Here is a 15,247-nt window from a genome sequence, read left to right on the forward strand (position 1 = left end):
AGGGACCGGAAGGTACAACAATCACACGAACACCCACCACCGGGGTTACTCACAACCAAGCCCCGGGACACAAAGGAAGAATTAGAACGGCTCCCCAGTCACTGAGGGGGAGGAGGAGGAGGAGGGCGGAGCCCCTTCCAGAAACCTCTGAATGGCAGAGTCCGCAGGGGCATGGAACAAAAGGGTGCCATCAAAGGGAAGGTCCACTAACCATTCCCGAACATTCTCTGGGAACACACTATCCCGGAGCCATGCATGGCGACGAAGGCGTACTGAAGAGGCCATGGTACGACCAAGCACCTCTGACACGTCCAGAGCCGAGTGAAAAATGAAGGCCGCCAGCTCCCGGCCATCCATTACATGGTGCCGGAGATCAACCCGGGCACCCTCACTAGAAGCGGTAGACAGAAGGGACTCATCCGAATCCCACAAGCAAGAAGTGGCCCTTGCCAGGACACAAAGAGTGTTGAGGGCCCTCAAGGCACCACTGGGGGAGGCAAAGACATTCCGCCCCAGGAATCCAACCAGTGCGCCTCCCACGACAGAGGGGACAACACCGATGACGGAGAGGGAAAAACCATCTGCAAAAGAGTGCCCCTGGTAGAAGGGTGAAGAGAAAGACGGATAGGATCATGAGGCGCAGGACGGTGGCGGTGCAGAAGGTGCTGCGGCACTGGATCACCCGTGGCGGGACGACCCCAAGCCCCCATAAGGGAATTGTGGAGCAAAGCCTCGAAGGGCAAAAGCAGCTCCCGACCACCAGAGCCCTGATGGAGGACCTCCAGAAGATGATCCGTGGGAAAGTGGGCCGCTGGATCTCCCATGCGCAAAATCCCCGCAGCCGTGGAGACAGCGCGAGCGAAGGCCGCACCTGCCTCCGTAGGGCCCCGCGGTGGGGAAAGCAGTTCCTCTGTGGGCAACGGCTGCAGACTAAGGCGGCAGTCCCCCAGGCCAACCGGAGGAAGATAAGGCCAAGTCCAGAAAGGGGGAAGGAGGGGTGGGGTGAAGAATGAGGAACCTGAGGCACCTCCGGCGAAGACTGCGGCCGTGGCGACAACGAAGAACCGTCCTTAGACAACGCCGGGGAAAAAGCCACAACTCTGCGACCCATCTTGGAGAGGATGACACCATCAACCGCCGACCTCTGGCGACGAAGAGGCATCTGAAGAGGAATCAACGACCCAGCGCCGTCCCGGAGCCGTAGAGTCCACAACCGGAGTCGGTCAACGTCGACCGGCGCCGAAGGAGACACCGGAACGACCTCCGCCACACCGCTCGGCGCAGGAGACCGAGGGCGGGCCGGAGCCGGGCGGCCAAGGTGCGGTGACGAAAAGGGGCCAACTCGACATCCGACAAGGCAGCCGCCTGCGTGGAGGAACGACGTGGGCCTGAAGACACACCCAACCCCTAGCCAGCCCCCAAGGCCGCCGCCTGTCCAGAAGACCAAGAAGAACTCGGGGACATGCCCGAGCCCTGGCAACCTCCCGCAAAACCACAGGGACCCCCGCGGAGGTTTGCGGGAATCAGAGGCGCCGTGGTCCGAAGGAGGGAACCCCGAAGGGCCGCACCCCGAAGACACCACATCCTCCGAACCTGGAGCCGTACCCGTCGACGCCAGGGCCGGATCCGCCGGCGACGCTGCGGAGGGCCCCGCACACGGCTAGGGATCCGGAGACATCCCAGGAGGAGCCAACGAGGCCTGCATAGGACAAACTGCAACACTTATCACTTTATAAATAAATAAAATAAATAAAATAGGTGAGCGACGCTTCTGCGGCGCGGGAGAAAGACGATGTCTGAGGCGGAAGCGGTGGTTCTTGAAGCCGTCCGCAGGAGACGGCTGCGGCAACAACGCCGACCTTGACATGCGAGCTGAGAGGAGCTTCATCTGGCGTTTCCGCCGGGACTTCGGCTTCAACTGCTGACACGCCTCACAGTCCGTGCAGTTGTGGTGTTCCCCAAACACCACATGCAGATGGTATGGGGATCTGTCGGCGACATCTGGCGTGCGCAAGACGAGCACGCTTTAAAACCTGAAGTCATTCACACACTGTACCCAGAAAACCCGTGGAAGAGCGAAAAGGGAAAGGCCTAAATCAGCCAGTAACACTATCCGGGTCCGTGTTGCACGTAGAAAAGAAGAAAACTTATGTCAGCGCGCCGGGGTGGGGCTTATGTGGCACTGCTGCCCCCCCCCTGCCCCCCTTCCCCCGGCGCGCAGGGATGCTGGGCAAGAACGTTTTCTGTGTCCAGTCTCACGCCTGGGGAATATTCTAAGTTAAGGACTCTGCGGCTAGTAGTCTCTATCACGAAGAAGCTCACATTCTCCTCATTTCCATGTCTTTCAATGTGCTTCAACATGAGTCTGGCAGCGACCCCTGCGTGCTGTGTCTTCTGAGTAGGCTTACGTCGGGAGCAGTTAAGCCCAAATTTTGATAGGTGTGGACAGTACATGATTCAACTGCCAAAAACTAGAAGGCAGAAGAGTGACCCACATCAACTATGGTCCTGACTCTACAAAATAGCCCTTTGATGGCTCAACTCGACTCTCGTCCCCTCCGCGATTTTATAATCAAAGCTTAATTCTTGAATGCTCCCCTTAGAGCCAACAGGATTTGTCCACGATCTTCTGTGGACTCTTGATTGCTGTAGCTCTGGTTTAGAAAGATTTACAGTAACAAAAGCAGAATTCTATTGTTTGTGGATAAGAAGAACTGTGGATCTCTTGACTTCTGGCCCTCTTCATTGCAGGCTTGTACCTCTGTCACTACCTACTGATCTTATGTGAGATAAGCATCTTGGATTGGAGTTCTCTGAAGAAGGCAGAAGGTGGGATGCTAACACTATACAAAACCCCTTAAATAAAGAAGTAGGAACATTATTCACGTAGTCCTTGAGGAATATATCCCCCTATTGCTGACACATTAGCCCACTCACCTAATCAAAAAAGCAATGGCATAGCCAATAGGTTTATCTTTTGGGACCTTATAAGTATTTAGTTATGCAGCACAATATCCATGCAACAACATCAACTGTTGCATGGCTAAACACTTATAAGTTCCCAAAGGCGAGACCTATTGGCTATGCCAATGCTGGTTTATATAGTCATCGCCACTTTTTGCCTGGTATTTGGTGCAATTTTGACAGGAAGTGCACTGGGTTCCTGCTATCCAGGTTCCCATTGAAAGATCTCTTTCCCTAAAACTGTTCAATTGTTCCCCCAATTGACAATACCTTTGGCGCTCCTGTAAGTCCCTACTAAATGGCAACCCAGGTACCTATGGCATGGGTACCAAAGAGGGTCCCTAGGGGCTGCAACATGCATTATGCCACCCTAAGGGCCCTCCGACCCAACTCATGCAGACTGCAATTGCAGGCTGCATGCCTTCGTGCAGACAAAAGTGAAAATACAGCATGCAGTATATGAAAGTCACCCCTACAACAGGCCTTACAGCCCTAAGGCAGGGTGCACTATACTGCGTGTGTAGACATAGCTGCATGAGCAGATATGCACCTCTGTTGACCAGTTTAATTACTGCCAGTGCAAGTGACCTGGGAAGCCCGTTTAAGTACATATGATGGACACAGGTAAAAACGAGTTCCTCAGCTACATTATGGCTTTACTGAAACCAAAGATATTTGGTATCAAACAGCTTGTATTAATGAACCCACACATAATGGGTTTTATAATACATGCACCAGTGGGCACCTAAGAGGTGCCCCTGGAAAACTACCAACTACTAGAGTACACCACAGAGGATCCCAGGGGTGAGGGCCCACGCTCGCAGGAGGTCAGGAACAAAGCCTGCTCTTGCAGAGGGTGTTTTACACCCTTCCAACAGGATGACCTATAAATTAGCATTCCAAGGCAGGGGGCTTCAAAGGGCCTACCATTTTAGGGATGCAAATCTGGCTTCCGTCAGAGGTGATGCCAACCCCAATTACCAGTGCCCATTTGTCAACTGGACTGGCAGGAAAATTATTAGTGAGAGAGGCATGTTCACCGTCAGGTTAGTTCCACCCCGAAGGAGGGCTACCTGATGTGAATGTGAAATGTAAAAGTCTGCCATCTTGCTGATGGCAGAATTAGGAATTCTGGGACAGAGTTACGCCCACTTCCCACTGGAAGTAGTCAAATAGGGGGGCGTAGTGACCCCAGGGGTAAGTAGCCCATTGGCTACTAACCTACACTCCCCCAATGGCCTCAAATCCAGTATTTAGGGAAGCCCCTGGTACCAGGAGTTCAGATCCTGCCGACCTGAAAGAAGAAAGATGCTGAAGAGTCACAAAAGCAAAAACAGAAGACCAGAAACTTACTTGGTGCCAACCCTGCCAGCCTGCCTGCTGTCCTCGAAAATTGCACCAAAGCTCGTCCTACAATTGCCTGTGCCTCCAAAAGTCTGGGAGGACTTTTAGCCTTCACCCAAAACCCAGGAGCCCCTGAGGAGTATCGAAGCTGCTACCCTACATCATGCAGGCACCCCAGAAGAGCTGCTAGGAATCTGGACTGCCAGAATCCCCCTAGCCCGAGTTGAAGTGCGCCAACGGTGCCAGTGTGGTCCCAAGACCCTCCAGATCCAAAGCCCACCTTCAGGTTGCCAACTGTGGACATATTGACGCCGTCTTAAGCCTCTTTGTGCAGGCCCTCTCTACCACAAATGTCTCTGGTGACAGAAACCCGATGCCTCAGGACGCCTCTGCATCTGGCCGCCCCGGATGGAGGATAGAGGATCAAAGGTGTTTCCACGTCCCCAAACATCATGACACCTGCGCCCCCTTGTTTGTACAACGGAACTGGTCCCCCAGTCCCAGCTTGCAGTCTCTTTTTGCAGCACTGAGGCGGGCAGGTGCAGAGGTGCAATACAGCATCGGGTGCCCTGTTGAAGTCATTGGGGATCGGTCTGGTGACCGATCCCTAATGATTTCAACAGGGTACCCAATGCTGTATTGCACCTCTGCACACAGCAGCCCCAGTGCAGCCCAAGGTGACCTGTTGGTGCTGCCTTGGACTCTGTCCCATACTCACCTTAAGTCCGGAAGATTGGTCCTGTAAGTCGCTGTAAAGTACCTATATGAAGTATATGCCTTTCCTCCATAGGATAACATTATTGCTTCAGTATTGCACTAAGTATCGACTTTTGAAAACTGTGAATATTTCTAACTAAAAACATACTTAACTGATTGTGATGATTCTGGTGCCTAAATTTATATAAAGATATGTGTTATTTTTATTAATTGGTGTGGATCTCCTTATTGAATCGTGTGTATCATTTATTGACTGTGTGCATGCAGCAGATGTCTAACAATCCTCCCTGATAAGCCTAAGGCTGCTCGACCACACTACCCCCTAAGAGAGCATCTTGGAAATACTACAGGAAACCCCTGTTCACTTATACGAGATGCCTGGACTCTTTGCAGAGTATACCTCTTTTGTGGTATACTATATAATGAGCCAGCTTCCTACACTATGGAACTATGCTGTCCTGGAATGCCTGAGGCCTCAAAAACTCCTGTCCTATGCCAACAACCACAGTGTCTACATTGTCATGTTGCAGAATATATTGTGATATACACTCAGACAAAGACCACATTCTGCCCAGAATGGTTGGAAGCATATATGGGAATTGGATTGATTCTGATTACTAGGCACACTACACTTAAAAACTTACAGTGCACTGACCAGTATAGGACATGCACATCTACTGACGGCAAGGAAAAACAACATTGCCTTCAAGCGATTATACTTCGATTTGTGCATCTGCTGAAACCTATACTATGGAGAAAGTTCAACTATTCTCGTTCAGAGCAGGTGGGAGGGGATCTGATGAGACGTTCCTCTGCGGAATATCGAAGAAGAAAAATCAATGGGGAGATGTCACTAACAAACTCAGTGTCCTGCAACCCAAGGTATATTCATCAAAACTGGAACAAGTAATAACAAGCACTGGCATAGCCAACAGGTCTCGCCTTTGGGACCTTATAAGTGTTTAGTCATGCAACACTTGATGTTGTTGCACCAAGGATATTGTGCTGGATAACTAAACACTTATAAGGTCCCAAAGGCGAGACCAATTGGCTATGCAAATGTTTGCTTTATCTTACCCTTCAAGGGTCTTTTTCATGCCTGCCTTCACACTTTCACACTTTCTCTCTTTTTTTCTTATCTTCATCTTTCAATTTTGCTTTTCTACCTTTCGCTCTCTTGCTCTAGGTTAAAAGTCCGAGATTGAAAATAAATCCTGGTTCCCAAAAAGTAGTGCCAACACCCAGGACCCTCCCTCGGCACAAATTAAGCTCTTCCGTGGGGTATGCCACTGTGAAACAAACCAGCTCTGCTGATATGAACTGAAGGATTCATACGGTTTAATCCGAAACTTTGCAGGAACCTAACACAGAGTGTGTGTTGTGCTGGACCCGCAGTCCGACCAGTTTCAAGGAGTTGTCAAAAAGTGTAAACAAAATATTCGAGGCACAGCCCCTTTAAGAATTCAACTCATCTGGATTTACGCACAGTCGACCACGGCGCTCCCGCTTGGAAGCAACCCTCCTGGCATGACGTGCTGCAGAAATCTAACAATTACTTTTGAGTCATAATTGTGTATAATTGGACCATCTTTAGTAAAATGTCAATCACGCATCTCCGCCACCCAATAACTTCAAGATTTCCCTCGAGCTAGAAACTAAAGGTCAAAGGGAGAGGCAATCAGAGCAAGAAGAGAGATAGGGAGGGGGTTGACAGTGAGTGAGAGGGAAGAGAAAATCAGAGATAATAAAAGAGAGAACTGGAGAATGAAGAGGTAATGGAAAAAATTAGAAATGGTTCAGAAAAAGAAACAGAGACAAGAAGAAAGGGTTGAGGAGGGGTAGAGAAGTGACAGAGAACTAAATGATCAGGGTTGAAAATAACAAGGGAGAGAGAATGAGAGAGAGAGAGAGTAGGTGAAGTAGAGATAAACAAGAATGTGACAGGGTGAGATAGGGGGAGAAATACGAGGGAAACAACAGTGTGATAGAGATATAGCTATTAAGAGAAACGCTGGAATGACAAAAAAGACAGGAAAAAATGCAGCTAGAACCCTGGAGCTGCAAAGTGTGTCAGGCGTAAACGCAAGGCCTTTTTCATATCACTGAGTCGCAGACGGTAGAAGGAATTGCATAAAATCCCGTTAGATAATATTTGTTTCCATCTGCCCGCAAACGTTTGTGCATTAATAGGCTTAGGGTGAGTAATGCGAGCTGCAGTCAGGGTGCTGTGCCTGCGCTAATCTGGTCCCCGGGGTGTGAGGGCAGCCCCAGTGAGCATGGCCACTAAAACTAGAAAAAACAAGCACGCGAGTGGTGGGCGTGCGCGCACCACAGCGAACAATCTATTTTCAATTATCGCGCACTTGTCTTGGCACGATAATGGAAAACAGATGTGGCCTGTCCGGGTAACCGCAAGCAATAGGCCGTGGGCGGAGCAAAGGCGGGACATGCACCCGCCTTTGCCCAATTGCGTACTGTCTTTCTTAGAAAGACGCGCGCAAAGCCCAATAGCCTGGGAGAAAAACAGAAGCACAAGCTTGTGGTGAGCTTTCTGAAGCCCATTACTAAAAGTCTCGCAAGCAACGCATGCACGCTGCTCTAGGCTCGACCTCAAAAGAGAAAAATGAGAAACAGTAAAGAATAGGAAACAGAAGAAAAATGTACAGGGACCAAGTGAGATAGGATGAAATGGATAAACAATTAAATGCTAAAATCTACAGCCATAACAGTTGTTGATATCCCAAAGGGCACTCTACCTTGGGTGTCTTGCATCTCAGTTTCTTCTCTGTATTTACTGGAGTAACCAGAAACAAAGAAAAAAAACAGGTGACTAAAACAGTTAACTATTTGAGTTAATCACAAAACACTGTAGATCTTATGAATGCTAAAAGAGATATTAAGAAGATTTGAAATAAAGTTACCGATAGGAGAAAACATGAAAGCTGTAGGTAATTTCTCTCAAAATAAATCTGTTTTGGTCCACTAATGTGAAAGTGTATTTTACTGTCAAAAATACAGCTACATCAATCCACCTCTGTATCTCGTGACTAACACCAAGCACACAATTGCCTAATGATTAATCAGACTTATAACTTGTATCATCAATGCATCTTTGTACACTTTTGCTACTTTGCATAAAGAAATGAGCAAATCCAACAATCTTTGTCCTAGGTCTCATTCTTTCTATCACAAGGGATGCCTGTCCCTTGAAGGACTGAACATGAGCTAATACAACAGCTCTAAAAATTCCTCAAAATAATGATCAACCCCATGTACAAATGCTCCTCAAACATCTCAAACTCAGTCTCTTCGCTCCGTTTTGCTTCGCTTCCCAGGATGGGATATACACTTTGATGCCAATCAAAGAATGAAGCATGCAGAATTTCAATGAAGGAGGAGGATCTTAGAACTAAAATTGCTAAGGTTTCCACAGTTGCTAACTTCTTCTTACACTTATGTCAGACAATATTTCCTTCAATTAATCAAACATGAAGGACCTATGAGAGAAAGAGGATGGGGCACAGATCAATGGCTTGGACGGGTCTTTCCCCAGGCCCGGATGGCTTGGTCTTGCATGATCCCACGGCTTTAAATGGAAGCTTTTTCAATATTATATACAAGCCATAGTTGCTGCTTATTTATCTTATGCAACTAACAACCATTAGCAAAGCCAATAGTCCTGACTTCTTGTGTCACATTTCTGGATGCAATGACAGAAACAGCAAAATACAAGTCGGGTGGCACACTATTAAGCCACACCTTAATAAGATTGACCACACCCCTTTGAGAGACCCCCCAGTTTTTATATCCCACTTAAAGCCCTGGTCCTGGGGGACATTTCTGATGAAGTGTGCCACACGTGTGGAGAGCTGGCAGGACTTGAGATAGAGAAGTCAAAGCCAGGATTGAAGCATGGCTGCGCAGAAGCGAGAGCGAGGGACAGCCTTGGGGGGGGGGACAGGGGGGGGGGAGGGAGGAGGCCTAGACATCTTCATTCTCTGTGTGAAAATGCAGATAGGAATGGTTGTGTCATTTATTTGGAGATTGCCTACAGTGTTCCTTTTAGTAACTCAATTGTACCTTTGACCAGAGTTGGTGAGCACATGTTTGACACTGAGAATGTAGATAGTGAATAAAGTGAGGAAAAGGCTGGCCTCAAGATACAGATAGCAACAATGTCACAAAGCTGACCAGCAGTGGTGGCACTAAAAGAACTGTAGTGACTGTAGAGCATTTACAGACGATTCCAGACATGATTGAAAATATCCATCAATGATTCCTGGAAGTCCAACACTTGTTCCTAAGATTGTTCAGAAGGAAGAATATTTACTTATGGCTTCATTTTCTGCAACACGGAGATTACATTTCAAGATCCACCTTTGGCTTGGAGACTTCTTCATCATGGGAGAACAGCACCTGGCACGCAAACTCAATATGGATTTTGATTTGGACTTCAAGTGCTACTTCTAGCATGAGAACAAAATACATGTCCTCCTTTTCCCTAATAGACACAGGAAGCATACGGGTTAAATATGCAAATGAGCTCACTTCACGGTCGGGAATCGCCACTATGAGAAGAGTGACTGAGAGTAAGTTACAGAAAATCTGCTAAAGTGAGTACAGCAGTGTTTGAATCCTGAAGGCTTCAGTAGGGACACGATAAGCAACATCACAACAAGTCAGAATAAATAGCAGAAAAACAACTGAAAAATCAGAGAAATATCAGCAGACTCTGGATACAAGTGTTAGAAGCGTAGAAAAAAGGAATAGACATTAATGGTGCCTGTTCAGTGCTTTAATCGACTTGCTTCAACATATAATTTTCAAAGTATAAGTCCCCTTTTGTCGAGGAGAGTTTTATTTGTATATTTTGCACTGCAAAAGCAACTCAGCACAAGAAAATCTGCACTCTGCTAACCTAGATGCCCATTAAATGGATAATAAAACAAGATTTAAATAAATGAACTAATGATACATGGGGTGTAGCCTCAAAGAAAAGCTTCAGTGTGCCCATAAATGTATGGTGGTGGCCTTGCTACAATATATCGAAGTAGCTGGAAAGGGACTGTGAGAAGTTGGCCTGGTATATGATGTTCACTATTCTAGTTTGTACCTTGCACCAGTCCAAACAACCCTTATGGTGATGGTTGTAAAGTCAACCTTATAGACCAGCTAACCTAATGGTAGCATGGACAAAGCAGTCTTAGGCTAACACTTCAGAGAGCATGTGAAGCCAATTGTTTTACCAATAATAATCCCTTGAATACCAAATGAAAGGACACCACACAAGGTATATATCAAATATATATGTATTTATTAATAACACAACCCCTCTGCACTCTTTATGAGGTAAGAGTTTGAGATACAGCACAAGTTACTCAATAAGCATACTATAAGTTTCACAAATACAATTCTGCCCTAGGGGCCTCACAAACCATATACTAAGAAAGTGGTATAAGAACCACTTCAGGAAAGGTGAATAGGCCTAGGGTCTAGAGAATCGCTGGGGCTACACAGGACTACCAAATGATTGGGAGTAGGAGGCCCACAGGATGCGTGTGCAGTGTCTAAACACACACGCGAGTTACCATAGTAAGTCAATGGGAACGTAAAAGTCACAAAGTAGTTGATTTAGGACACTTCCGGATGGACCATGGGAAAACCCTGTTAAACTAGGACACTTGAATAGTTAATACCCACGGGAGCACCGGAGTACTCAAGTTACCTCACCCAGGGAAGCCGGGTGCATAGGTGTGAAGTTGTGTCGGGTTTCGTTGTTGAATCCTATGGAGAGCTGCAAGAAGATGCTGCAGGCGACCAGGAGGAAGATGTCCGGGTGGATCCAAGGGTGGATCGGAGTCGAGAAGGACCTGAAAGCAGAGGGGACAGAGTCTGGGTCACTAGCCAGTGACCGAGAAGGAACCAGGAAGGAACCAGGCAATGTCGAGATGCAATCAGGTGAAGATGCGAAGCTTGTCTCTGCAGCCACGTGGACCAGGAGGCGTCGATGACGACCAGGAGCTGAATACGGACTGTCCCACGAAGGATCTAGCTGTTGGCGGTGTCGGCTTCCGGATTGGAGTCAACAAGCCTTGGCAAAGGCAACCCACACAGAAAGGGAAGATCGGCTTCTAGTTCATACCAGCAAGGTCTGGGGAGCTTCCCCTTTACAGGAAAGCAGGAGGAAGCCCAGAGCAACCAGGAAAGCGGTGTTGATTCAAGGTGATGTCTTCAGGAGGGCCACTAGCCAACGGGCTAGCAACCGCGAAGACGCGTCGAGGAGAAATGCAGGCACAGGCCCCACGCGGCACTCGTGGAGTGTGAAGGGCTGAGCTTCGGTGCACTTACTGCTCGTAGTTGGGGCTTTTCAACCCCCAATGCACAACTTCGAGGACGCCTCAGAAGCTGCACAGTTAGCAAAAAGCAGGTACTGCAGGGTGTCCGGTCCCACGTCTCTCGTGTCCGCCACGGGTCTCAGCTTTGCTGTGAGTGTGGGTCGGAGTCAGAAAAGTCTGGAAGTCCAGAGGCTGCGTCGCTAAGTCGTCGGGATCCGGCTGGAGCGTCGACGAAGCTAACCGGCAAGTTACTGGTGGTACCTGTTTGCACAGGGTGGTCACTCCTTGACCACAAGGGAGATTCTTCAGTCTTCTAGTTGCAGTAGAATGTCGAAGGTCCAGAGTTTTGTTTCAGAGTTTCCGTTCAGGATAATCTAAAGTCTCTAGACTCAGCTCCTAGCTTTATACTAATCTAAGGGGCTGGATTACCTGCTAGGTTCCTCCTATGGGTGGAACCTGGGAAGGGGGTGGTTACACCGCTTTCCCTTTTTCCAGTTTCGTGCCAGAGCCGGGGCCCCAGCAACTGGTTTGAACCGCGCTATGCATGGAGCACCTTGTGCGCCCCAGGCAGTGTCTCATTTCATTCAACCCACCCTGCCCCAATACACTACAGCCTGTCTGGGGAGGTGCCAGGACCTCCCAAGACAGGAAACCTATTGTCCAGGCCTCCCCCGCCGGAGTTTCGTCCAGCAGCAGGAGGTCAGACTGGTGTCTGTGGCAGCAGCATCCATTCTGTGATGCTGAGGCTCTGTTTAACTTTAACCGGGTAAAGCTACAACTACATGTCTTCTCCCTCTAGAAGGGTGGAATGCTACCCCCGCCGCCAGAACTGGCGGGGGGGGGGGTAGTATTCCAAAGCGTATACCTTACAAGACATGTTTTGATAAAGCCAAACCAAAGTTAGCATTAACCGCGAGGATTATAATGCACTTAAGAGTATATGGTATGGCTATATCATAGAACAGCTATAAGGACATGGTTCCGAAAGATACAGACAGCCTGAGCTCATGCTAGAGCACCATCTCACATAAAACCAAGCAATCTGCCTCCAGGATTGTTAAGGCCTGCCATAAGAGTGACTTATAGGTATATATGTGTCTATATATAATGGTAGGTATAGGAATACTATACCTAAGCAAGGGGTGATTACACGACCTTGCCCCAGCTGACTGATCAGCCAGTTATGTCAGTTTGGATGGCCAGCCAGGGGTGGCATAATACATGCTGCAGCCCCTGGTAGGCCTTGGATGCACCTATGCCCTGGGTACCTATGGTACAAGATACAGGGGCTCACAAGGTGACCCAATACCCAATTGGAGATGTACCTACAGTACATGGAGTCCATTTTACAGTGAGAAAAGATAGCCTGGGGCCCTGATTAGCAGGATCCCAGGCCAACTAAGTCGAAAACCAGCTAAACACTAGGCAAAAAGTTGGGGTAACCATATAGTCAGATATCCATCTTCCTACAGTGACCTTTCTTATCCAAAATAACATGGCAACCCTAGAATCCTTATCTTTTAAGAGTTCAATTAATAACCAATAATCTTTTAACGGCTTACTAATCTATCGACCTCCAGGCACTTGAGTTGATTTTCTAAATGCAGTGAGCAAGTCCCTGGGTGTTATTTCTCAGACATCTGATAGGGATGCTATACATTTCATAGATATCATGAATAGCTTAGGTCTTACACAACAGGTCACAGGTGATACCCACAGCAGGTCACTTGTTGGATGGAGTTTTCTCTAATAACGACCTACTACAGTGTCTTACTTCTCTCCCACTGACCTGGTCTGATGATAAAGCAGTCATGTTCTCACTTCATTTTCATCAACTCTATTAAGAGGATGTGAAGGACATGTTTCCCAAACGGTTCCGTTCATAGAACCAGATTTCGACTGAAGATCTGGAGAAATCTTTGACTCGGAATCCCCTTGAGGTCAGCAGTGATCCTAATGTAGCGGCAGCCGCATTTGAGAACTGGCTTTGTGGCTCGATTGATAATATATTACCATAAAAGACCAGTTCCAATCGGAGATCCAAATGCTCTGAAACTTGGTTCTCAGATCAACTTAGGCAGCAAAAACAAAAGTGCCACCGTCTCGGAAGGAGACAGAGACTTCACTACAACGCCAGTGGTAGGGAAGCCTATAAACAATCTTTGCTAGACTACAAAGTATCAATTCATAGTCAAAAAACCTGCCATTGTACTGCAGCCATTGTAGCAGCAAAAACTAATCTAAAGAACTTTTTGCCACAGTAAAGAAGCTAGCCAAACGCTCTGAAGTGGCAAATACAAATGTGAGTCAAACCTACTGTAATTCTCTGGCTACCTTCTTTCAGGACAAAATTAGGTCAGTATACAGTAATTTTCCGGTAGTCGCGTCCCGGAGCGTAACCTCTGCCCAAAGCACGCTGACCAACTCCGAAGCATCTAGCTGTCATAAAAACTATCAATCCTCCTTCGCTAGATTACTTTCCACCTCTGACCAGGTTCCTAAATGACTCCTGTCTACTAAACATGGCTTCCCTCGTGATCCTTGTACCCCTAAGATTTTTCAACTTTTAGCCTGAACTATTTGCAACTTGCCTGTTAACCATCTTTAACCAAATGTTTATCTCGGGCATTTTTCCCTCGAAGTGGAAATTAGAATCAGTTCTTCCACTGTTGAAAAAGCCTCATTTAAACGGGGCTGACCAAAATAATTATCGCCCCATTTCAAGACTCCCACTGCCTGCCAAAATAGGCTATGAATATGGTAATTTTTGACTATATTGAGGAACATGCACACCTGGAGGCCACCGATTATGGCTTCAGGAAGCACCATAGTACAGAATTGGCACTGATCTCTGCATCAGAACAGATCCGGCAGACAGCGGATGGGGGGGGGGGGGGGTGTCAGTGCAGCCCTGGTGCTGCTTGACCTCTCCGCCCCATTCGATACCGTCAACCAAAGAAAATGCTGGAATGCCTTGAGGGGATAGGCATAAAAGGAAAAGCTCGGGCACTACTCGAGTCTTTTCTGTCAGATCAAGAACAGTTCGTTGCTCGGTCTGATTTCAAATTGCCCAATTTTACACTGCCTTGTGGGATACCCCAGGGCTCGTCACTGAGCCCCACTCTTTTTAACATTTACGTTGCCCCCTTTGGCTCGGCTGATTCGATCCTTAGGTTTCTCAGAAATGTCTTACGCCGACGATACTTTTAATTATTGTATCATTGACTAGTACCTGCTCTGACACACCCTCTCAGTTTCACACCTGTCTTCTTCAAGTTGGACAGTGGATGGCTGCCAACTGTCTAAAATTACATTTTAATAAGACAGAGGTCCTGCTTTTTGGTGGTAACACCTATTTTTGGTGTCACGCTTTTTGGCCGCCGGAACTGTCTATTCGAACTAATCAAGTGAAAAACTTAGGAGTCACTTTTGATTCCAAGCTTACGTTTGAAAGACATGTGAACAGTGTTACCTCGGCATCCTTCTACACATTAACATTGCTCAGAAATCTTTTTCCGTTCATACCTGCTAATCTTCGTAAACTTGTCATCTCTGCCCTGGTCTTGTCCAGGGCCGATTACTGTAATGGTCTTTTTATTAATCTAAGGACAAAATGTCTAACTAAACTTCAGATTCTACAAAATGCTGCAGGATTTATTTTGATGGACATTCCCAAGCATAAATCTACTGCTGCGGCATTGAGGCAATTACATTGGCTCCCAGTAAAAAGATGCGTTGAGTTTAAAGTGCTCTGATTAGCGTTTAAAGCAGTACACCGTGTAGGACCCATTTTTTTAAAACAGACTTTCCAGCGATATACTCCTGTCAACAGCAACGTTCTGCCCATGTTCATAATTTGGTGATCCCCAGGTTTAAAAAAATCACCT

General features: G+C 47.4%; 1 protein-coding gene across 3 annotated transcripts in view; it reads right to left on the reverse strand.

Moving 5' to 3' along the window:
* The window catches only part of ACD (ACD shelterin complex subunit and telomerase recruitment factor), a 283,828-nt gene that overhangs the window by 145,644 nt on the left and 122,937 nt on the right, over window positions 1-15,247 (reverse strand). For all 3 annotated transcript variants that reach the window (XM_078688039.1, XM_078688038.1, XM_078688037.1), the window contains exon 10: window positions 7,782-7,819. In XM_078688039.1, the coding sequence (XP_078544165.1) occupies window positions 7,782-7,819 (38 nt within the window). The remainder of the gene's footprint in view (window positions 1-7,781; window positions 7,820-15,247) is intronic.

Source organism: Lissotriton helveticus, chromosome 4_1 (genome assembly GCF_964261635.1).
Source record: "Lissotriton helveticus chromosome 4_1, aLisHel1.1, whole genome shotgun sequence".
NCBI lineage: Eukaryota > Metazoa > Chordata > Amphibia > Caudata > Salamandridae > Lissotriton > Lissotriton helveticus.